General features: G+C 42.3%; 2 protein-coding genes and 2 pseudogenes across 2 annotated transcripts in view; 3 read left to right on the top strand and 1 right to left on the bottom strand.

The window, feature by feature from the left end:
• Positions 1-24,591, top strand: part of LOC105748241 (60S ribosomal protein L17-like) — a 191,992-nt pseudogene that overhangs the window by 128,025 nt on the left and 39,376 nt on the right.
• SLC66A3 (solute carrier family 66 member 3) lies at positions 327-12,247 on the top strand. The gene is made up of 7 exons (XM_004274880.4): positions 327-598; positions 3,299-3,381; positions 3,456-3,525; positions 6,008-6,065; positions 8,532-8,652; positions 9,383-9,424; positions 11,119-12,247. Exons 1-7 carry the CDS (start codon positions 456-458, stop codon positions 11,208-11,210), a joined length of 609 nt encoding a protein of 202 aa, XP_004274928.1. The 5' UTR covers positions 327-455; the 3' UTR covers positions 11,211-12,247.
• The window catches only part of ROCK2 (Rho associated coiled-coil containing protein kinase 2), a 138,615-nt gene continuing 127,127 nt past the window's right edge, over positions 13,104-24,591 (bottom strand). Inside the window, exons 33-34 of the mRNA XM_033437439.2 lie at positions 17,762-17,861; positions 13,104-16,506 (exon numbers count right to left, since the gene is read on the bottom strand). Coding sequence (XP_033293330.1) covers positions 17,774-17,861 — 88 coding nt within the window. The 3' untranslated portion in view covers positions 13,104-16,506; positions 17,762-17,773. The remainder of the gene's footprint in view (positions 16,507-17,761; positions 17,862-24,591) is intronic.
• On the top strand, positions 16,502-22,075 carry LOC101289654 (pantothenate kinase 3-like; annotated as a pseudogene).

Here is a 24,591-nt window from a genome sequence, read left to right as displayed (position 1 = left end):
AGGCCAGCGTTGACCTGCCCCTTGGGCAAGAGGCGGACCCCGGGGCGGAGGGAGAGGGCCTGGGGAGGGGTCGGGGCGACGTGGGGGACAGACGACTGGGAGGGAAGAGGAGCGTACCCCGGCCTTCTGGACCCGAGAGGGGCGGCTCCAGGCGGAGCGCTCCCGGGGATGGGCCGGGCTAGCGGGGAGGGGCGGAGCGACTCCGGGGACGGGGCGGACCTGGGGAGGCTTCGGGGCGAGACGGGCGCCGCGCAGACAAAAGGGCGGGAGAAGGGGCCCTGGGCGGGGTTCTGGGCGGAGATCGGGGCGGAGGGGCGGACCCCGACTGAGCGGCCCGGAGAGGGGACAAGGGAAGGCGGAAGGACCGGGCGAGCCCGGCGGCCGAGTGCTGAGCGGCTCCCCTTCGCGCGGCGGCCGGATCCTCTGAGTCTCGGAGTCCCAGCCTCGCCGGCGCCATGGAGACGCGGCTGCTGTGGTTCTGCAACTGGAGCGTGCTGGGCGTGAGCGCGACGCTCAAGCTGCCGCAGATCTTCGCCGTGCTGGGGGCGCGCAGCGCGCGGGGCATCAGCCTCCCGAGCCTACTTCTGGAGCTGGCTGGGTAAGGCCGGGGCGATCTGGAGCCGACGGGAGCCCGGGAGACCCTCGACCCTAATACAGTCGGGGCTGGGGAAGCGGAGCCGAAAGCGCGGGCCTCTCACTTCCCCTCCGAATTTGCTGCTTCCCCCAGCCTTGCGCGGTAACGAAAGACGGCGCACGCCCATTTTACAGATGAGAAAACCGACACTCAAGGAAATCATCACTCCGCCCATTAGTGACAAAACTAACCCTGCAGCTTTGAGCAAGGCCGCTTGCACGTCGAGGCTCTCTCATCTGCATCCTCCCTAAAGCCACCCCCCACCATCCCCGCCTCCGTTCGTGGGTCTCGGTTTCCTCGCTTGTAAAATGAGAGGTTGGACCCTCTGGCTTTTAAAAATTACACTTTTGGGGCTTCCCTAGTGGCGCAGTGGTTGAGAGTCCGCCCGCCGATGCAGGGGACACGGGTTCGTGCCCCGGTCCGGGAAGATCCCACATGCCGAGGAGCAGCTGGGCCCGTGAACCATGACCGCTGAGCCTGCGCGTCCGGAGCCTGTGCTCCGCAGCGGGAGAGGCCACAACAGTGAGAGGCCCGCGAACCGCAAAAAAAAAAAAAAAAAAAAAAGTTACACCTTTGGGTGCGGGGGGGCGCGGGGTGTCAGAGAACGTAGAGCTTTTGGGAGGGAGAGGAGGACTTGACCTGGACTTGGGCTTTAACTGGCGCTTGAAAAGCGGGAGCCGAGACTGCTCCAAGGGCCGGTTTTTCTATCAGAATCGGGGGTGGGTGCCCTGATCCAGTATTTAAAAACCTGAACGTGACGGATGTTAACTAGACTTATTGTGGTGATCAGTTCACAACATGTACAAATATTGAAACATTATGTTGTACACCTGAAACTAATATAATCTTGTATGTAAAATATACCTCAATTTAAAAAAAATTTAAAAGTACTCTTTTAAATAAGCAAAGTAATAATAATAATAAAGACCTGAACGGTGAAAAGCAGAGTTGTGAGACTTGGTGGGGAAGACGTGAAGCCAGCAGTCTAGCTCCCTGCAAGGCCGGGCCCCCTCCCCTCTGCTCCTCACCAGCCCGGGGACCCCAGTTACCCTCCGGCGGTTCTGAGGGCCGGTCCTCAGCGGAAGCAGTCCTCGGAGGGGCAGTGGACCCTGGTTTCCCGAGCCAGAAGGAAGGCAGGGGGGAGAGGGAGAAACAGGAGACCTCCAGGGCACAAGGGGTGAGGGGCCACCCTTGGACCTGCGGGGTCCCACCCGGGACACCCCCATCTGAGGGGCCAACTGTAGGATGTGTTTGAGCCACAGGCCCCTTGGGGAAGCACATCCTGCCTCAGAGCCACCCCAGTTCTCTGAGGAAAACAGATAATTACTGGGAGGAGAAGTTCCCCATTTGGGGCAGGGGAGGCCCTGATCTGTACCCCAGGAGGGTAGCCACCTTGGCGTCCTCAGGCAGGAGAGGAGGTAGCCATGTAGAGAAAGGGGCCCTCCAGGCAGGGGGCTTGTGGTCAGAAGCCTGGAGGCTGGACTGGAAGGAGTGAGGCCAGAGAAAGAGGCAGAAGACATGACCTTAGGTAACATGTTTAACGCATCCGTGTGTGCAGATACAGAGCATGTTGTCCCCATTTCACAGATGCGGAAGCTGAGGCCCCAGAGGTTAGTAACAGCCGGGGATTGTGAGCCCAGCACCCTAGCCCTGGAGTCTGCGCTCCACTTACGGCTCCACGCTCAGCAGGTGATGCCTGCGGGACCAGGCCTGGCAGCCTCAGGAGGGGGGCTCAGCAGGCGGTGGGGGGCAAGCGCTGGCTGGGGTCACCCAGAGTGCCGCCTGATGAGGGCATGGGGCTTTGTGAACACCACGTCCTGGCTTGGAATGTGTGAGCCATTAAGTCCACGTGGCCTGTGGAGGCTCTGGCTCACCCTGGGGGAGCAGGTGCGGGGATGGAGACAGGCCCTGAGGGGACAGTGAGGGCGTTTAGGTTCTGAGGGAGTCGGCTGGCCAGGGTGTGAGCTGGGGAGGCAGGAAGCTGGGGCCTCTTCTTCTGAGAGGAATGGGACTCTGGGGTCTGTGTCTCCCACCCCTCCAGGCTGAAGCCTATCCAGAGCTCGAATTTTCTTGAGGAACTGAAGAGTTGTCCCTTCTGTCCCCACCGCCAGCCTGGGCAGCGCTCTGGGAGGCCACCAGCCTCATCTAGGGATGTCCTTCGTCTTCAAAACATGGCCTCCCCAGCTCGCTGCTGGGCCCTACGTGCTCAGTCACTTAGAAGCCCTGCCCATGGAGCCCCACCCAGGGATGGCTCTCAGCCCCCCTCAGATATCTTTCTCGGCCTGTGCGGCTTCTTGGGTGCGACCCTCTGAGGGATCTGCCTGGGGCCTCGAAAGAGCCCAGCCTTAGAGACAGGCAGGCCCGGGTCCAGAAAGCCCTGTCTCTTCTCATCCTGCTCAGTGGTTCTGTAAAATTCATAAAATTTGTCTGTAACTGACCATCCAAGGGACTTGACAGACACCAGTGCCCAGCTTCAGAAATCGGGGAGATGATTAAAAATGGATATTTCATCCTTCTTATTCTGTACCTCCCTCCTTGACATTTGCAGACTCCCGCCACCAGTTCTAGGGTTTTGCAAATGAACCTGTGCTCCTGGGTGGCGGCCAGGCCTCCCGCCTGTGGGTCAGGTTGGTCCGAGCTCAGATGCACCCTCCCTCTCCCCAGGTTCCTGGTCTTTCTCCGGTACCAGTGTTACTACGAGTACCCACTGCTAACCTACCTGGAGTACCCCATCCTCGTTGCACAAGGTAAGCGAATCCCTGCGCCCAGCCTCGGCCCTCGGGGCCCCTCCTCCTTCTCACTCAGAGCCTTTCTTTTCCAGATCTCATCCTCCTGCTGTGTGTCTTCCATTTCAAGGGGGATGTGAAACGGGCAGCACCGTACATCGTCCTGTATCCTTTCAGCATCTGAGAATCCGAGATGGAACTGGGGGTGTTCCTTGCTAACAGGATGTTATTAAGCAGGGTCCTTTACCAGATATGTATTCTTTTGGTGTAACTAAAAAAAAAAAAAAAAAATCTCCAATGCAAGATTCCATTTGAGCAAATATCTCCACAGCCTAGAGATGCTCTAGAACAGTCCCTGCCCAGGGGCCACCCCTTTGAGACTAGGGAGCCCCATGGTGCCCTGACCCACCAGGTAGACTTAGTACCTCACTGCTGAGCTGCAGAAGCACTCCTGCTAAGAGCGACATGTCCAAATGTATTCTTTAGGGGAAGGGAGATATTTCTTCCTTCCCCCCAAATGTCCCCATGTAATAACGAGCATGTCTGGCGTGTAACACGCTGCCACTAACACACTTGGTCGTCTTGGCTTCTTACTGCCTGTTGGTGGGTCTGGGCTCCTGATGGCTGGTTCAAAGTGAAAGTCAAGACATTAGGAAGGTCTCCGTGGATTCTGGTCAGTCACACAGACCTATCCCTGCTCACATCACTCAGCATCTTCTGTGAACGAGGGCCAGCCTTCCATCTTCACTCTCCTTATAAAAGCTCTTTTATTCTCTTGTTGAACTTCACTCTCCTTCAAAGGCCAAGAAAGCCTTTTAGATGGCAGTCAGTTAATCCTGCCGCATCTGTGAAATGATCTGAGCTGTTTGTTTATATGTCTTCAGGGTGGAGGAAAGAGGGAGGGGACTGCCAGGCCCCGTCTGCGCTGAGCATGTGAGGAGGTGGGCGTGGAGTGGTGGGAACTCCCAGTGCCACGGCCATCGGGGTGGCCTTGGGCACTGGCCTCTAAGCTGCAGTTGCCCCATCTGTGAAGAGGGATCATAATGCCTACCTTTTAGGGTTGTTTCCAGAACGAAAATACCAGGAGCACAGGCCAAGCTGAGGAGGCGGCAGGGTCGTGGTGGCTCTCGTGCTAAAAGCCTGTCTGCAGAGGGAAGCTGGGTGCAGACTGAGTCCTGACCCTCTGCTGTTCAATGGAGTTGTAAGCCCCCTGACTCAGTTTCCCTCTGCAAAAAAGAGGGATCGTGTGGCCCTACTGCCCCTCAACACTTCGAGGTCAGCCCCAGCTGGTTAAAGGTTTTTGAAAACAGAGCACTTTGAAGAAATGAAAAGCATTGTGTGATTTACTTTTTAAATAAAAGCAACCGCTTATCTTTGTGCAAATGGTGAGGCTGTAGATTAGAAAACTTGGGTACTGATGGCAACTCCGTAGCATCAGCAAGATGTTTTATGACCTCCTTCTGCCAGTTGTGACTTACAGAGAGCCGATAAGCAGGGCAGCCATATTAACAATGCATTTTTTTTTAAATGTCCCAGATATTACACAGGACATACTTATGCTAAAAAAGTATTTGTTGTTGATCTGAAATTCAAATTTAACTTGGTGTCCTGTATTTTTATTTGCTCAATCTGGCCACCCTACAAATGAGTCATCTCTAGGATCTCAATTGCTGCTACTACTGCTGAAGTTTTGTAAAATGTATAGTTGGAATGAATGGAATGAGGTGCAGTGGTACAAAATTGGGCAACATTAGTTTAAGACTTGAATTAGAGCGTGTTCAAACAGCAAGATTCCGCCCACCTAGATCCAGGCTGCCTTTCTGGTGTTGACTAGTATCTAGTTCTGCTGACTTTGAGCACAGGGCATTGTCTATTTCAATCTCTTCATTTAAATACTGTTATTAATTATAATCACAGCTGCCTGTTGGGTTCCTATGATGTGCCACAAAGCCATGAGAAGGTAGACAGGGCAGGGAATGTTAAGTCAATTTTGCAGATAAGCAAACCAAGGCCCAGAGGAGGAAAATGACTTGCCCAAGCTCACAGCAGAGGCTCCTGGCCGTCCCCTCCCTGGCCTGGCCACCACCTCCCTGTGTTTGCTTCTGCTTCTCTAGCCGGGCTGTCTTCCTGCAGCATCAATGAGCTTGACGAAAAGCTGGTATCATTCCTCCCATCTCCTAGCATCGCTCACCCCAGCTGTGTCATTTTTACACTGGAGTTAGTGGGAAAGAGGAAATCAGTAAACAGCTTCACGTGACACCAGTTTTGCAGAAGACACCTGCTTTATCATTTGAACCTAAGTACTTCACTGTTGACATTACGTTGGAGAGGTCTGCGTGGTCAGGAGTTAAACTGGCAGTTAAAATCATCAGGGACGTTCCCAGCCCTAGGATCGGTCCGAGAATACAAGGTTCTTTGTAATTTTCTTCCAGAATCTGCTTCTGTGCTTTTGAACTCCTAGAAGGTGTTCACTTGGATCATTTTTGTCTTTTCTGAATCTGACGAGGTCTAGCAGAGCTGTTCCCAGTTCCACACTTAGCTTAGGTGTGTAACCTCTCTGGTCTCGGTTTGTTTCCACACGCACGGGGTTGGGAGGCGAGTGGAGCTGCCGGCCAAGCCACTGCTGTGTCCCTTAGCACATGGTAAGCTGTGTGTCTGCTTGGTTCATCCTCACCCTGCAGAAGTGGATCATAGATCTGGCCATGGTGAGTAAATCGCCCATGGAGAAGAAAGTGTGTTCACAGCAGTCTGTCTACCTCTTCTCTCCACGCCACCTGCCCTGCAAAAAACTTTATAGATCAAATGTTCAACCTGCTCATTTTTCAGCTGTACCAAAGGATGGTGGGATGAAAGCCCAGTGCTATCCAAATATTAAGAACATTATTCTCACTTAAATGTACGGCACAATTTTTTTACTTCCCTTTTTTTGGGGCCCTAGAGAACCGGATTGGGATTGGGTAGGTAGTAGTAGAATGAAGAACTGAGCATAAATTAAAGAGTTTCAGGTTATTATCAGGTAAATAATTACATATGGGCCACGTACTCATTATTTTTCTAACTTCTCCCCCGCACTTTTTTTTCTTCCTTGGAAAAGGGTAAGCCCTATACACTTTTTCCTTGCTTGGTTAAGGGCCAAAAATTCCCTGCTGTGAGAATAGGATTCTGGCCGTGGGTCAGGAAGCATTTGACCAAATGGTGGCTGAAGTGAACTTTTCCACCCAATGGGAAAAGAAGCAGAACTAATCGGCGGTCACTGCCTGCCACACCCAGACTCCTGAACTTCCACCCATTCTCCCTCCAACATCTAGTTGGAAAGTGGACTTGGCTCTCAACCTTATGACATAGGGAAAGCAGATTAGTAGGGTTACCACACTGACAACGAATAATTTTTTAGTATAATTATGTCCCAAATATTATATGGGACAAACTTGTGCTAAAAAATTATTTGTCGTTGATTTGAAATTCAAATTTAACTGGGAGTCCTGTATGTTTGCTAAATCTGGCCGCCCTACAAATAGGTCATCTCTAGGCTCTTCGGAGCTGCCACTGTGGTCACGTGGGTGCAGGTCTGGTTGTTTGAGGGGTGATGTTCCTTCACCCCCAGGAACATCATTCCGGGAATATGCTGCTATAGGCTCGTCAGGAATCAGGTCCAAAGGCTTCGGGTTTTTCTGTTTCTTCTGTTCCCTTCTCAGCGAATGCTCTATTCTGACCACACGGTGATGCTCTAATCGTTCATAAACTGTAGTTCCTTTTTCCCTTGTCAAGCAGGGACTGTCCACAACACGTGTTTCCTGGGTGCCAACTTGACAGCAGCCACTGGGGCCTCGGGACAGGGTGGCTGGCTTGAGGGTCCTGGAGCCCCAGAGAGGAGGAAGAGCTTGGGTTTCAGAGCTCCCGCAGGGCAGCAAACCCTAGGATCCTGTAGGGGAGGGAAGCTGTTTGAATTCACGAAAAACCCAAGTTATAGAAGGTTTACAGTTCTATGGCTTTCAAGAGCGAGTCCCAATTCGGACCGACAGATGGTTTCTACAGAAGTCCTACATTGTACTTTCGTGGTTAGATAAATTGATAAATCACCTCCTCTTAGTTCATTCACAAAGATATGATTAAAGTACTTAAAAATGACCGGCGTGGGCTTCCCTGGTGGCGCAGTGGTTGAGAGCCCGCCTGCCGATGCAGGGGACACGGGTTTGTGCCCCGGTCCGGGAAGATCCCACATGCCGCGGAGCGGCTGGGCCCGTGAGCCATGGCCGCTGAGCCTGCGCGTCCGGAGCCTGTGCTCCGCAGCGGGAGAGGCCACAGCAGTGAGAGGGCCGCGTACCGCAAAAAAAAAAAAAAAAAAAAAAAAAAGACCGGCGCAACAGCCTGAGCACCCTTCACCTTTCCCGTCCTGTTCTCTACTAGACTCTGTGTTATGGGAAAACCTAATAATCTGCAGTTGAATGTGTATCATAAGATTGTGCAGGCCTTGGTTATGCCCCCAAAGAAGACCACTTCATGATTCTAAAGACGGGAAACCAGTTGACGGGGTGTTTCAGCTGATGTAAAGCCTGGTGAACAGCAGCCTGGGCCCGGCTTAGGGTGGAGGGTGCTATACTCTTACCTTGCTGGGGAGCAGAGGGCAGGAGCCTCACCACGTGGCTCATCAGAACAGCCAGAAACCCAGAGCCCATGAGCTCCAGCTTGCTGCTTTGAGTTTCTGAGTCTGTCAGTGCAAAGCAGCATGGTTCCCCCCAGGCTCTAAAAACACCATAATATCTATACATCTATTTGTTATTGGCAGGTGGGGACAGATAAGCCTTTGTAGCCATTGCAGATTCTTTCTTACTCTCAGCTTCCAACTACCTGCTGCCCATCAGTTACTCACTAAGCAGTGGAATTGGTGGGTTATACATAAATGTCCCACTGCTGTGTCCATTCTTTATCACGAAACTTGGGTTTTGTCCTTGTACAAGTTGGTTATTACTTGACATGAAAATTGGGCTTCAGAAGCGATTTCAGGGAATTCCCTGGTGGTCCAGTAACTTAGGACTCAGCACTTTTCCGCAAGCCACATGACACAGCCAGAAAAAAAAAAAGAATGCTTTAAGTATCTGGTGCTCTTTCAGTATCTAGTTTCTGGTGAAAGTAAGGAACTCCTAACTTTCTCCTGTTTTATCTTCAAACAGAATTTATGTACTTTCATCAGTGCAGCCAGTAAGTTTGCACAGCTCCAGTACCTGTGGAAAAGCAGGGACTCGGGAGCCGTGAGTGCTGTCACGTGGAGCCTTGCTTCATATACCTGTGCGGGTAAGAACAAGCCTCTAATTGGTGGGGTGTCCTTTGTCAGTGTGGGGTGTCTACCCAGAGGAGTGCGTTATGTCATAGACCCTTGAGCTTAAATCCTTTGCAAGTAACTATTCAGATAGACCCTCCCAGTGTATCCATATTTACAAGGCTGATTTAATGCACACCACTCTCCATTTTCTGCCAGTTGCTAAAAAAAAGTGAAAGCACTTTTCTCCAAAAATCTGGCCTAATATTAACAGTCCTCTCTTGTTGTTTGAAAAGCATCATGAGTTTGGTTATATTGAGTCCACTAGCTTGTTTTAAAAATGTGAATGTTTATGATGTAACAGATTCGAGAGACGAGAATCATACACTGGCTTTTGCGAATGAATATAATTTGCAGCAGCGGAGTTCTTCTGGAGCCATAGTGTTTGGTCTCAACTTTAGAATTTCCACTGCTCATTTGGATTCTTGCAGGAACTACCTAAAATGAATACATGCTATATTTAGGTAGGAACATTTTAAAAGTTCAGAGCTATTACATTAATTAGGTTTACTAGTTTTAGATATTTGAATTATACTTCTTCATGTTTCATCTATATCTTAAAGGCCCATTTTCTCCATCCAGCGTTCTTCTACCCAAATCTTTCAAGAACAGTTAGCATATATTCCTGCATTTAAAATGGAAAGATATTAGCTGAATACCAGAATGTCTGAGTTGATATTTATTGCTGAAATTTTGCTTTTACAGCAAGAATAATGACAACTTTAATGACCACCAGTGATCTGACAAGTAAGCAAAATATTTTTCTGCTCACTTGCTTTTTGAATTTTATGCCATCTGTGCCTCCTTCACTTGTAAACTGTCTTAGGGTTTAACGGAGCCAGTTGGCCCCACTGGAGGCCAGTGACAATACACTCTTGGTCCTCATCAGTCACCATGTATAGTATTAAGCATCTGCTTGCTGTACCTGGGATAGAATATGCACAAGATAGTAGATTCCTATCTTCGTGAAGCTTCCACACCAGCAGTGGAAATGAACAGTGAAGTCATCACACAATTAACTATTGAAAAATATTGTGAAACATTTTTTGAAAGAGTAGGACAGGATGAGCACCGAACATGGGAAACTGACCTAGTTGGAGGGAGCCGGGGAGATTAATTTGAAGAGAGAGATCGGGAGGAGGGAAGAGACTGCTACCAGGAGCAGCATGTGTGGAGGTCATGAGCAAAGAGGATGGAGGGAGCACCAGTGGGGCTGGCGGGAGAGCATGGGGGCGAGTCTAATGCGAGGGAAGGAGGTGGTAGTGGCCAGATGGTCCAGAGCCTCAGAGAATTGCCCACAGGCAGCAGGAAAGGCGATGACGTAATCATTTGACTCCATGTTCTTGTTCTGTTATTTTTAAAGGAATACTGTGATGGAGGAGGAAATAAAATATACCTGGGTTAACCTAAAGAGAATTTCATTAATTCCTTAGGTTGAGTTTTCAACTCCCAAATAAAGCATATACATTTTTGGAAAATGATTAAAACAGGTGGTGTCACCCATTCTATGAAGACTAGAAATATGTCCCTGGCGTGTAGACCTTTTAAATAAGCTAATCATTGAGAAATATCGCCACGGAACAGCAGGGTGCATTTGCTAGTCCCTTCCCGGAGGCTTTTATCTTTGGTTCAAATACTTTCCATCAGCTCTGAGAGAAGGAGTAAAAGTGTTCTGGCCAAAGCATAAACTTGGGTCAAGTGGGGAAGGGAAAAGAGACCTGAGTCTTCCCTACAGGACTTCAAGAATTCTCTGCTTGGAAAGGAGAGTCGAACCATAATTAAACAACAAAACAAACCTCATGTTAATTGTGATTTGTTCTGTATCTAAGGGGACAGCTGTTCCTGAAAGTGATCGATAGATCTGAGAAGAATCTTTTAAAAACAGTTTAGCTATCTTAAAAGTGTTTTACAACCCCAAAGATACATTAAATCTCATAAACCTTATTTATCAGGAGTGTTTGTCAAGTCACTAAGGTTATTTTTCTCTTTTTAACAAAGAGCCACATTTTCATGGTTACCTCAATATAAAACATGCTTTGACGTTTGGGCTAGTTTTTCACAATTACCTTAACTGAGTGCGGTGTACCACCTTTGCTTAATTAACATGGAATGTTCTGAGACACCATCACCCTCAAGACTTAGAAAATGAGTAACGGGGTTTTAAAAAGTTGTAATATTCACCAACCAGAGTCAGATTCCTCCAAATTAAGCATTTAGGATGAAATTATTCATGAAATCAGGCCAAGTGACCAAAGGTAGTCATGATAGGAAGATCACTTTTCCAGAAATATTTGGAACCAAAGTTGTTCAAAAGTCCACATGATCCATAGTTCTGTTTCATTTGGGGGTCGGGGGGTGGGCTTCTCCTTAGAGAAGGTGATTTTGTTTTATGTGAAAACAGTATTTTTTAACACATACTTCTTCTTTTTGACTGATTTCAGTTCTTATACGTTTTGTGATCATGCTGGCCTTAAATACATGGGTAGCAGCTACAATACTTCACTACCAGAAGACCGATGTGAAGTCTGAATGATGGGTATATTATTCCCACATACAGAGTGGATTTTGAATAACTGTACCAGAGGGAAAAAAAGCTCATTGCTAAACCAGGTCTTTTATAAATTTAGCCAACCGTGCCAAAGGTATTTTAGACTTGGAAGAGCCCGCTTAAACGCTTGTTTAAAAACATCGATTTTTAAAATCCCTGTCCCCACTTCATTAGGTTAAGGTAGGGCTCAGACATCTGCAGTTCTGAGAAGGCTGCTGATTGATGGAAGCCTCCCAAGAAGCCCATTTTGAGGAGACAGCGTTGACCCTTATTCTTAAAGTCATGATTAAGTTCCCTCTGAAGAGCTAACTACATCTACTTCTCAGCTTTCACAATCTTTTAAAAAATAAATCCTCTCCACAACACAAACATGAATGGAGTGGGATTTTGCTCAAGTGGAATTGTAGTAAATTACCAGAGTTCACTTTCTGGGACTAATGTTTGTAATATAGACATAACAGGATGGCCTTATTGTATCATATTACTGTATAAAACCTCCTTAGGTTACAGCAAGGATACGAAGGCAAGCAAAAATTTAACTGGCTTGAATTCATATACCAAAGTAATCCACAGTAACTTCATACTGTGCCTTCAAGTAATTCGTAACAAAAGGTACCTGCAGTCTCTACTCATGAAGAGGCAATCCCAATATACTTTGATTCAAGCACAATGCTGCCGTTTTTAAAAGGATCACACCTACACAATACCATTACTGGAATCTGGTACAAAATACAGCTGACCTCGACCAGGTTTTGCCTATTGAAAGTATATGCAGTGCAGGGTATTGCTGGGGTCTACCAAGTTCTTATGGATTTTATTCTCATTATAGTATCATACTCTGAACATGATGTTAAGATTACTGTACACTGTGTTTTCCTGTAAAAGCTTATCAACTCTAACATTTTAAGAACTCTCTTTCCCCTAATAATTGAATGGCATCATTCTATTATATGCAGTAAGTAAATGATGCTTACTAGAAAATGTTTGTTTCCTATGTAAAATAAACTTTATTTTGAACTCTTCTGAGTCTTAAAACTCAATTGTTTAAATGTGATTAGTTTTAGGTTATGTAAAGTGCAGTTTTAAAAAATATAAACTGTGGTTGATCCTTTTAGAACTACTGCTTGGGACCAGCAGGAAGAGAAACGTGGCATCTAAAAGTAAATAATAAATCACTCTGTAGTTTAAAAAATCATAGTTATCATTTAAGAAAATCCAAATGAGTCTTTTCTCATATGCAGTTATAATCTGACCATTAGTATAAATTATGTGATTTTTAGTCCAACATATTTTATTTAGATATACTTTATCAATGCTTAAAGCAACTCCTTAAAGAAAATATACTATCCTAGGTGAAGAGTTCTCCATTTCTCCCCTTTGGGAGGGAAAGGAACAAACATCAGAGCTACCTGATATTCTATACACATCATCATACTTAATCCCGCAACAATCCTGTAAGTGAACAATCTCCATTTTACAGATGAAAACACTGAAGCCCAGACTGAATAACCTGTGCCAGATCAGATGGTTAGCAAGTATCCTAGAAAAGACCCCAAAAAAAGTGCTTTCCAGAAAACCACCTGTCAGCACAGTATTCCTAACAGAACAGGCTCCCTGCCTCTTTTATCGACACTCAAATGAGATTCTCAAGTTTGCATGCCCCTTAAACTACTGACATGAAATCAGACACAAACGCCTAGTTGAAATTCGATTTTGTATTCTCCATGGATTAAATGTTAGGGCTGAAGATACCCAAGTCGGTAACCTTAGTTGAGACTTCTTTGCTATATCCATCTTTCAGGGCAGGTAATTTTGGGGGGTAAATTTTAGAAGGTTGCAGCACTCCAGGACTATTTCACAGGAAAAGTATGAAAATGCTTATGTCTTAATTTCTTTTATTTAATTTTTTAATATAAAAAGCAGGCATAAAATACAATTACATTACTACAAAGATGCAACAAAATTAAAAAATATCAGGGGTATCATTTTTGTTCAAGGGGACAGCTGATCCAATATTTATGATTATCTAAACCATGCAGTTCATAACTTATTACAATTCCAAACAAAACTATTATGGGGAAGGGAATCAAGGAGAGGCCCCCCAAGCATAATATTCAGCACTGTCACACAGTGCTTATCTTCAAAGTGCTTTACAAACCAGCTATGGTATCTTCACAATATAGGGAAACTGACATCTTATCCCAGGGGAGGAGCGGTGAGTCAGTAGCAGTGTCAACAGAGACCAAGAAACTCAGAAGTGACTTGCTATCATCGGACTTTTAAAACATGTTATTTAAAGTATGTTTCAATAAGGTAATATAGTGTCCAAGTTTCTCTATTTTACCACCCAAATCCTGTAAGAATAGATTAACAGCAGCAGCATAACTTCTTAGATTGTGGCTTGGCAACCTAGAGTATTTCTTCTTGAGGATCTGCACATAAACTGGGATAAAGGAGCTCCTTCAGAGCCAGAATGGTGTTAACTCTAGCATAGTTTAAAAAACACTAACCTTTATTTTAGATTTATTGGTATACTTATCCTTTAGTTAGCTCCAGAGCATTTTAAACTTTCAGACAGATTTTTTTAAATGTTGCTTCTAGATAGCATTTGTTTAATTAATACTTTTCAAAAATGTGCTATACAGTAATCCTCGACAGTAATCCTGGCATCAGTGTTCCTTCTACTTTGTCTCACTATTCCCACAAAAGTAAAAAAATCCAACTAAGAAAATCCCAGTATTCACTACTTCTTAGTTCTCAAAAGGAGGTATTTATGGCTCTAGGAGAAATCAAGGTGTGACAAAATAAGCAACTTTTGGTCTTAAATTTATCTTGGAAGTTTTGGAGCCTCAAGAAAAAGAGAAGCTGGCACGAAATCAGGCTGTTAAACCAAGTCAATGTCATATATTTAATGAGTGTTGGGAAGAGAGCATTTGGATGGGTGTATGCACTCATGTATGTACATGAAACCAGCAACAGGGTATAAAGCAAATTCTTACCCAAGGTCAGAATTTTTTATTAAGCACATTTCCATTAGTTGAACAAACAACCTTATAAATCCTTATGTCAAACCATATAATGTGAAGAATCTTCATGGAGAGATTTTTTTCGCTCCTTAGGATATCTTTTTCCCCCCAAAAAAACTTCACATTAATTTTCCTCATATAGTTGCATCACACCATGATTCTCCATATTCTTTAATATATACAGCATTCAAAATTTAAACTTTTGCCATTTTTACTCAAATATTTCAATTACTCATGTGTAAACTTCAAATTATTTCACCTTAATAAAGTTTATTAAAAATATATATATATATATATACTCTCCAATTCAGAATAATATGATAGAGCCTCCCATAGTGTAACAAAATCTTTATATAAAATATTAATTCAGTCTCCTTTTAACAAGTCTAATGAATGGAAATATTTATTCTATATAAATTTTATATATTTTTCATTTTTTAATCTTACTTAAAAAAAAAAAAAAAAAGAAAGAGCTGTGCCCCCAAACCAGAACATACCTGCAAGGGAACTGGCATGCATCTCTAGTTTTAGCACAGACAGCATGAAAGAGTGCAGCCTGGATAATGGAATAACAAGATTCAGTTTCAATACATCAGTAGCCAAAGGCCACTCTTCAATTTCCACAATAGTATCTATAACTGGGGATCTAACTCTTTAAACACCCTACACTGACCCCAGAAGGAATCAATGAAAAATGTCTACTTCCTTCATAGAAATATTAGATGATGTATTTCAATATCACACCAAACTCTGTGTATGTGTATGTATATAAAGAAAGACTGATAAAAGACTACGTAATTTTTTTTAACTTGATTCTTACTGATGTACACTGTAGCAGTATAAAACATACACTTTTCTGGGATAATGAGAAATAAAGCAGGAATAGTCCTGCATAAACTGTTAACTTTAACAGCATTTAAAAAAATAAAAATCAAGTTAAGTGCCTTTGAGGCAACTTCTTCCTAGTCACCAGTTTTCTTAACCCAATACTGAAATATTGCCATACACAGTTGTGTGTTTAAGGAATCACATTTAAATATTTAAAATATATCTACAGTATGTCTTAGTTTTCTTTGTATTTGAGATAATTTTTGAAACTTGAGTGTGAAAATGTAAAAATAGTCACAAATATCTTTATCAGAAATAAAAACATACCTAGGGTAGCCAAGAAATTAAAAGAAAACATTTCATAGTCACACACTAATACTGAGGTCTGTAAAAAGGGTTGGATGAATAATAGATATACATAAAAGATATATTAGTTCCAATACTATCCATTACTGTTTCTATCACCAATACTTAAAAAAAATTCTCTTATACAATCAAAATAGGCTGACATTGATAACTATTATGTGTAAAAATAGTGCACTATTTTTCTTCTGCAAAGCAAATTTGCATCCTAAGCGCTGGTAAACACTTGTTTTTGTTTTTTTTTTTTTAAATACAGAAAAGGGTGGAGATTTTGAAAAAAATTAAATTAAGGCATTCAAAATGGGTAAAGTTGCCTATTATGAAGCATTAGGAAACTGATATAATTAACTTCAAACTTGTTACAGTAATTGCTTAAACATGAACATGCAGTTTCCATCAGGTACACACAAATGAGTGATATAAACTCCAACATTATGGCTTTATACAAATGCATAGTTGCAACTGCAGTAAGTAATGATATCTGATTAATGTTTATAAAAAAATAAAGTGGGAAGTTAAAAAAACCCTCTTGCAGTATTACAGTACTATATAGATGTGTGTGTGTGTGTGCACGCGCGCATGTGTATATATACATACATACATACACACACACACACACACAGTATAATGGTCACTTCTTAAAGATGCAGTCTATATCACTGTAGTGGAATCCATTCCCAGATTCTTCTGGCAAATGTGCTGGTGAAATCTCTCTGCTGAAGCTGAAAAGATGGTTTCTTTAACTCTTCTCAATCCTTTTATTCAATGTAGTGTGAGTGATGCTAAGAGAGCTTTATGGAACAAGTTTGGAAGAGTTGCACATGATATTCTTACTCTATTAACCAATCACTGTTGGTTCAACTTGTTGCTCCAAAGGAGCCCAGAAAAATCTATCCAACATTTAGAATTTATATTGCAGGAATAAAGGGAACATATATGTGTGTATCGGTCTCTCAGGAAAATATAGCTTTTTAATAAATTTTGGGCCATCATATTTCAGTCTTGTTTCAACTGTAAGAATATGATCACCTTGAATAATGACTGCATTCATAGAAGGCAGTTAGCTGGAAAGAAAAGGAAAGTAAAGTTAGTTGATACAGTGCAATAATTTAAGAGATTGTTATCAGTTCTCTGAAAAGGCATTCCATTTACATCAAACTATATAGTCTTCCAACTACTATACTTTTAACACCTGAATCATGCATAAAACATATTTACTGTATTACTTTTCTCATTTTCAGGTACATGCAATTATATTCTTCCTCATATTTTCTCACACTGGCCACAAACATGACACACAAGTTTTAATATGGTTAACTGAATATTAGGGTGAGACAATATGTCACTGAATAATTCAAGTGAATGTCAAGTTTGACTTGGGGTTTAACTGTTAGCTGCCTCATGTAGCTGAAAGAAGAGTGCACTTATGGACCAGGTTCTACTTGACTGTTTGACCCTATGCCACATTTTTTACATCTATGAAATGGGAACAAACATGTTATAGTAAATATATGTAAAAATTACTCTGTAAATCCTGGTTATAAACAGATCCCAATAATGTGTGATTTAAGTATGTATTTCGCAACATGTTGCTTAGGTTAAGATAGACCTTACTTCTTTTAAATTCATTCCATATAAAAGGTTTAACGCACGAGTTTCAATTTTCATTCAAACCTTTTAGCCGCTGTTAACCAAACCACATTTTCTAAAAGCACAAGAGCTTTCACAGCATACCATTAGCATTCCTCAGCAAGAGTAACATTAAACTTTCAAAAAGTAAACATTTCACATCACAAAAAAAGCCAAATCAGAAACAGCTAGTTCACAGCATTTATTAGACTTATGAAGTTTTTATGGTTTCAATTCTTGCAAGTTAGAAAGAAGGAAAGAGGAGGGAAGGAGAGAGGGGTGGAGGGAGAAAGGAATCCCATGCTATGTTCACAAACTAATACAGCTGTAGGAACTTGAAAACACTGTAAATTTTACTTCTCTGCATATGGCTTCTTTGGAATGAACAGAAAGTAACAGAATTAGCTCCATTTGTTATTTCTACATGTTTCATTCCTAAGATAAAAAATTACAATTCCAACTGCATTGAAAATATATAGCCAATAAAGAATCTGAACATAGCATTTCACTTTTATACTTAACATGGAAATTTCAGTTAGAAACATGTCTGAAAACTACTTTTCAAATAAGTACTGTCAAAAACAACTTAATAAAATTTCAAACTGGTCAAAAATAATGAAAACCCAAAGTGCAAACCACATGCACTACTTGGAAATACTAAAACAACTCATTTCTCATTTTTTCATTTACCCATTTACTTCTTCAGAAATCAAAAACATCGTCATCATCATCACCACCATCAACATCATCAAATGACCAATCCCAGTCTTTAAATGCCAAATCAAGCAATCTGCAATAGGAGGTTTGCAAATTTATACTCTAACACTCTTTAGAAACAACAGTTTAATATGCTATGATCAAAAAATCACACTTTGTGCTGTAAGCATTTTAACTTTCCCTTCATTTATAACAACATGATTAAAATTAAGATGGAAGCACGCAGGGAAATCTTTCTCTTTACATGCAAATGCATATAATCATGTTGACCAAGTATGCTTTCCAAGCTACCAGAGAACTGAGGACAGAGATAATATTTAGGGGTAAGACACAATCTTCTTTCCACTGGGCCCACATGAAGACGTAACCACCCTGATGCCCAGCTTGATTTAAGAACTGAAAGCTCAGTATGTGTCAACGTTCCCTTCACAAAAGTGCCCAGTTAGCTCACATTTTCGCAGAATTGTACCATAAGCCCTAGTATGAAAGGTGAGTAATATTAAGAATGTAGCTTTCTCAATTCCAGCAGGACCCTACTTTTTCAACGGGTCACCAAAAGTTAAGCCTTCCATAAAAAAATTACACATAAAGGGAAAAACACAGGTAGATAAGCAGCATTAGCAACTTATCTTGGCCAAATAAACTGGACTTAGAACAGGGGTATATGTGGTCTTTTCTTTCCAACCCAACCCAACCATCTAATAGTGCAATCATTTTTATTTTTAAAAATAGGAGTAACTTTCTCATTGTTTATAACTGTGACGTTCATGAATACATTTGTGCCAAGGACCCATCTATGGTCACTATGTCAGTGGTTCTTAAACTTTAGTGTGTATGATTTATCCAGAGCTATGTATAATGCATATTACCAGGCTTCATCTCAAGAGATCCTGATATAATTAAATTGGGGGTGGGGGAAGTATTTGCGTTTTAAGATGAATTCTGAGATGAATTCTGATGCAGCTCCTTGACTTTGAGAATCACTGACAGAGTAGGTTGATGGATGATTACCCGACTCAAATTACTCCAATATGTGCTAAATGCAGAATACTTGATTAATAAGCACACAAACTTAGATATAGTTATTTATTCACTTAAAATATATCGCAGCCTAGCATACACTCATACTAATTTTTTTAGGCTTACATGTAAAGTAACTTTTAGCTATGGTTTCAACTACTACTTGGGAGACTGAGATCAGTAAGCCTTCCTGGGTATCCAAGCCACCGCTTTAGCATACTTTATGAAAAATCTGCATTTCATATCCTTCCAAAACCTTTGAAGAATGTGTGAAGCGTGTGCCCATGTCGCAATCTTCAAATTTTAAAAGTGTCATCACTAGGCTATCAGTGTTATGCACGACGAGACTTCCTTAAAACCTCTCCCTCCTCCCCTCCCACTCAGTCATCTAATTCTTGTCATTTCAACTTAAGAATCTTTCTTTAGAGGGCGGCGGCTCGGGGCCCGGGGCCTTTTGTTTGGGGCGGCAGGGGCCCCGGAGCGGCGAGGCCTGCGGTTTCCCCTGCTCGCTCGGTCCCAGCCGCCCCTCGTGGCGGTGGGGGTGGGGGTGGGGGTCCGCCCCCCGGGCCGGGGCCTCGTCTCAGGCGCCCCTGCCCCGCCCGGCCCGAGGGGAGGAAGCGGCCCAGCCACCACCGGAGTCGCAGCCACAGCCCTCTGCGCTCCGGACCGAGGCCGCCTCTCGTCCCTCCGGCCGACGCCATGAAGATCGAGGAAGCCAAGAAACCCTCTTTCCCATGGTGTGGCATGGACATCGGGGGAACTCTGGTAAAGCGCTCATATTTTGAACCTATCGATATCACAGCAGAGGAAGAAGAAGTTGAGAGCTTAAAAAGTATCCGGAAATACGTGACTTCTAATGTAGCCTATGGATCCACTGGTATTCAGGATGTACGCCTTGAACTGAAAGATTTAACACTTTCTGGCTGGACGGGGAACTTGCACTTTATCAGATTTCCAACCCAGGACCTGCCTACTTTTATCCAAAGGGGAAGAGATAAAAACTTCTCAACATTACACACGGTGCTATGTGCTACAGGAGGTGGTGCTGACAAGTCTGAAAACGATTTTCACACAGTTGGAAACCCCCACCTGCACAAACTGGATGAACCTGACTGCCTTGTAAAGGGCTTGCTGTAGACAGATTCTGTCAGTTTCAGTGGACAAGCAGGGTGCTATTATTTTGCTAATGCCTCAGAACCTGAGAGATGCCAAAAGATGCCTTTCAACCTGGCTGATCCCTATCCACTGCTGGGAGTAGACACTGGTTCCCAGTCAGTATTTTAGCAGTCCATTCCAAAGACAACTATGAACAAGTAACTGGGACAAGCCTTGGAGGGGCTACCTTTCTGGGTTTATGTAGTTTATTGACTGGCTGCGAAAGTTTTGAAGAGGCTCTTGAAATGGCATCCAAAGGTGACAGCACCCAAGCTGACAAGCTGGTCCCTGATATTTACAGAGGAGATATGAAAGATTTGGTCTGCCTGGTTGGGCTGTAGCATCTAGTTTTGGGAATATGATTTATAAGGAGAGGCAAGAATATGTTAGTAAACAGCATCTAGCAAGAGCTACATTAGTTACTATCACCAATAACATTGGTTCTGTGGCACGAATGTGGGCTGTTAATGAGAAAATAAACAGTTGTCTTTGTTGGAAACTTTACGTGTCACTACTCTCGATAAAACTCTTGGCATATGCACTGGATTACTGTCAAAAGGTCAACTGAAAGCATTGTTTCTAGAGCATGAGGGGTATTCTGGAGCAGTTGGTACACTTCTTGGGCTGCCAAATTTCAGCTAAAGCATCGGGTTTCTCTTTGTTAATAAATGTCATTCGAGAGGAACTGAAGACCAGAGGTGTTATTACTGCATTATTTGTCACCGGGAACCAAAGGATAAAAGAGTAGCACTATTCCTGTTGATTTTTAAGTGTCAGAATGGTAAGCTGCTATATGTTGCGATATTAAAAAGAGAGCTTCAGTAATGTGAAGTATATTTCTAAGTGAAATGCTTTCCCTTCTGTATACAGCCAGTGTTAAATCCTTAAATGCAATACAGCCTCTGATTATTGAGCCTCCTCTGAAAAAGATCTTCTATTTATTTTATTTTATGTAGCCAACATTGCAGTACTGTATGTTCAAACATGAATCTTAAAGTCTCAGAAATGTTTAGCTCATGAAAAGAATTGATTCTGAGTATTTTTTACAAGTCTGTTCTATGTGTGCTTTGGTTACTAGTAAGTGGACAGTAACATACCCTGTATCGAAACTCACTGAAATGGCAATCAAAGATGATCATTTTTATGTGATTTTAGAAATGTTAAAGCAATATTAATTATCCATTACTGTTGCTTTCCAAACATATCTTCTCCCAAAAAGCATGTTTATGTGATCTTTCCCCAGAAGTATAACCTTTCTCAAATGCCATAATTTAATTGAAATACTATTGTTAAACATTAGCCTGAATTTTAAAATGAATCCTAGAAAATGCACATAATTGGTGATACTGCATTTTTTGTATTTTAAGTTTATCAGATAGTACATTTTAAAATGTTTTTAATTGGAGGCTTAATTACTTATTTGAAAGTCCATTCAGTGAGGTCCCAGGACTATTTGAATGGAGTATGGTTTATATGTATTGGTAGGGTTCTGTGCTCTTCTCTCTATACCACATTTATTATCTTAGGCCCAAAGTTAGCCATTTCTGTTTAATTAGGTCTGAACCATCAAAGCTAAAGACTGTCTTCTACTGTGAACAGCAACAAAATCATTTACTCTAAATGGATGTTATGGAAATTTAAAAGACGAGTTGTTTTGAAACTATGGGCATCTGAGGCTGTATTGCAGAATTATAAAAGGATCAATGTTTCATACATTCTGGTAATAAAAGCATTATAGTCCCCCCCACACACACACAAAAAAGAATCTTTAACTTGGTTTCTTCTCTCCATTTTCACTGTCAATACTTTAGTTCAGGATCTCATTAAGTCAAAACATACTAATCTCTTGTTGAAAGCCTTCTATCAGAACAAAATCAAAACTCCTATAGCATAGTGAACATGGTCCTTTTCAATCTGGCTCAGAGCTTTCTCTCCAGTGTCATCTTTTACCGCTTCCTGTTATTACCCTCGCCCCACCCTAACCCAAGACAACATTACAAACACATAGGTAATTCTGACAACTAGTGCCTCTACACATAACATTTTGCCTAAAGCTGTCTTTTACCTTATTTCTTTGCCTGGGAAATTACTGATCCGCCATTTTTTTGAGACCGTTCTTGATGTTTTAATGGCAGAATTCTCTATGCTTTCCTTTGTTCTCCCATAACACTTGCTCATGCCTCCATAATAAACAACATGTTAAACAGTACTGTAATTATCTGTTTGATTGTCTGTGCTCCTCCATTAATTGATCAATGGGTATACACTTCAGGCCTGTAAAACTTATTGCCAAAGACTGCTTCAGAAGGGGTTTAGTTTTCAGTTCTACTAGCATTTAGTTTTTTTTTTTTTTTTTTTTTCAGTACGCGGGCCTCTCACTGTTGTGGCCTCTCCCGCTGCGGAGCATAGGCTCCGGACGTGCAGGCTGAGCAGCCATGGCTCACAGGCCCAGCCGCTCAGCGGCATGTGGGATCTTCCCGGACCGGGGCACGAACCCGTGTCCCCTGCATCGGCAGGCAGACTCTCAACCACTGCGCCACCAGGGAAGCCCTAGCATTTAGTTTTGAGTTCTACTTAGCAGCACATGATTGGGCTTGTTTCTTTACATCCCACCAATACTAAGTTTCTTAATCCTTACCACTTTGGCAGGTGAGAATATTTTTACAATATAGTTTTAATTTTAATTTCTTTGCTTAGTAATCAGGTTGATCACTTTTTCATATTCATGGTAATGCCTATATGTTCCTCACTAATTTTTATATTGGGAAGAGTCAATTCCCTTTTTCTAAATGACTTATATAAGTACTCCATGCACAAAGATCCTAACCCATCTTTCGCAGATGTATTGTAAAATATGTGGTGTTTTTAAACCTACAAGGCTTTAATTTTTGGTTAGTCAATCTTTTTCTCTTTCTTTGCTTTTATTATTAGGAAGTTCTTCTCTAATCCAAGATCAGATACATATTCCCCTATTTTCTTCTACTTCATTTATGGGTTTATTTTTGACACTTCAAGTTGTATATAACTTTACTATTTTTTTTCCCAATTAGTCTATTAATATTCTAATATTTAGAACTGAAAAAAATAGAGATGAGATAATGATAAAATAATAGCTCCCCCCACCCTTAAGTTTTAACTGTATTGGCAATGCTTTATTTCTTAAAACTGAATAAACTAGTATTGGTTGCATTTTTGCTTTATACTTTTCTACGTGGCTTAAATAATTTTAAAAAAATCTTTAAAGAAAAAGATAATTAAAGATAAATGCCCCCAGCAGGGACCAGTATTTTGTGTCTTGCACTGGAACAAATTAGGATCTCTCCAAACTGTCTTCATCAAAAGTCGGCATTTTATTCACAAATTTCTTACTTTTCCAGCATAGTATTTTTAATTCAAAATTACCGAGGAAACATTCTTCTAGAATAGCATTTCTATACATTGCTTTATAAAATGTCAATTAATTCAAGTCTACTTGAATCACTGTGAGGCATTGAAGTATTACAGTTGAGAATGCAGGATCTGGAACTAGACTATCTGGATCTAAACTCATGGCTCTGCTACTTATTAGCTGTGTGACCTTGGGCACACAATGTTTCTCTGCCTTAGTTTCCTCATCTGTAAAATATAGAGATAAATAGCTAAATCACAGGGTGGTTATGAGGATGAATTAGTACAGTTAAAGCTCTGAGAAGAGTGCCTAGCATATTATAATATGCCCTTGAAAATTATTTTATATAATAAAATTATGTTATTTTACATAATAATAGTAGCTAACACTTATTACTTTAAAGCACTTCACTACAGAAAAAGGGAAGTGCTGCAAAGAGAGGTAAAAGGAGAATCAGAACAAAGAATGTCACAGAAGCCAAAGGAAAAAAATATAATGATGCAGTTGTTAACAAAGGAATAAAAAAAAAAGATTAGATGAGTATTTATGGATACTATGTTTTAGTGTGTATAGAAATATATATATTTGATGATGTCTAATGAAGCCAAACATTTGTTTTAAGAAAGACAGCATGTGAGTTAGTTCAACAAAAGCTAGACTGACTAGTGCTAAGACTAATATTAAATAAACACAAATGAAGAGCTAGATATTAAATTACTGGTGATACACACCAGAAATTCTGTTCCTAGGTTTTCTTGGATAATCATTTAAAGCTCTACCCATTCTTCCATAGGAATAAGTTATAAATTAGTAGGGTATTGTAGACCATCCAGTCCAATGCTTGACTCTCCAAGAGCCATGCTACACGACATCAGACTGCATACACAGGACAGATCAAGGAGCGCTGCTCCCTCACAGTTCTGCCAAGCAGTCATCTAAATCAGGCGCACACCTGTGGCGACAGGGCACTCACTATTCTACAGCAAGCCGATTCTTTCAATTTTGCAAATCTGACTGCTTGATAGTTCTTCCCAGCTGACTGAAAAATATGCCTCTCTGCTTAGTTCTTCCAAGGAAAAATCCTTTAAATCTTTATTGTTATTTATGATCTCCCATCCTTTCAAAACACTTCCTCAGAAGACTAAAGTATCCTTAGTTCCTTCACTTGCTACATGTGTATGTAACACCTTCAAATGACCCACTACTCTCTCAGTAATTCTCTTCTGTATACCTTCCAATT

Source organism: Orcinus orca, chromosome 13 (genome assembly GCF_937001465.1).
Source record: "Orcinus orca chromosome 13, mOrcOrc1.1, whole genome shotgun sequence".
Classification (NCBI taxonomy): Eukaryota; Metazoa; Chordata; class Mammalia; order Artiodactyla; family Delphinidae; genus Orcinus; species Orcinus orca.
This window is presented reverse-complemented; position numbering and strand designations above follow the sequence as displayed.

Bases quoted from the DNA above. Each gene is read 5' to 3' on its own strand.
- SLC66A3 (XM_004274880.4), top strand. From the start codon at position 456: ATGGAGACGCGGCTGCTGTGGTTCTGCAACTGGAGCGTGCTGGGCGTG. The intron at 599-3,298 runs GTAAGGCCGGGG...CCCTCTCCCCAG, and splicing joins CTACTTCTGGAGCTGGCTGG to GTTCCTGGTCTTTCTCCGGT. The intron at 3,526-6,007 runs GTATCCTTTCAG...GCACATGGTAAG, and splicing joins GCAGCACCGTACATCGTCCT to CTGTGTGTCTGCTTGGTTCA.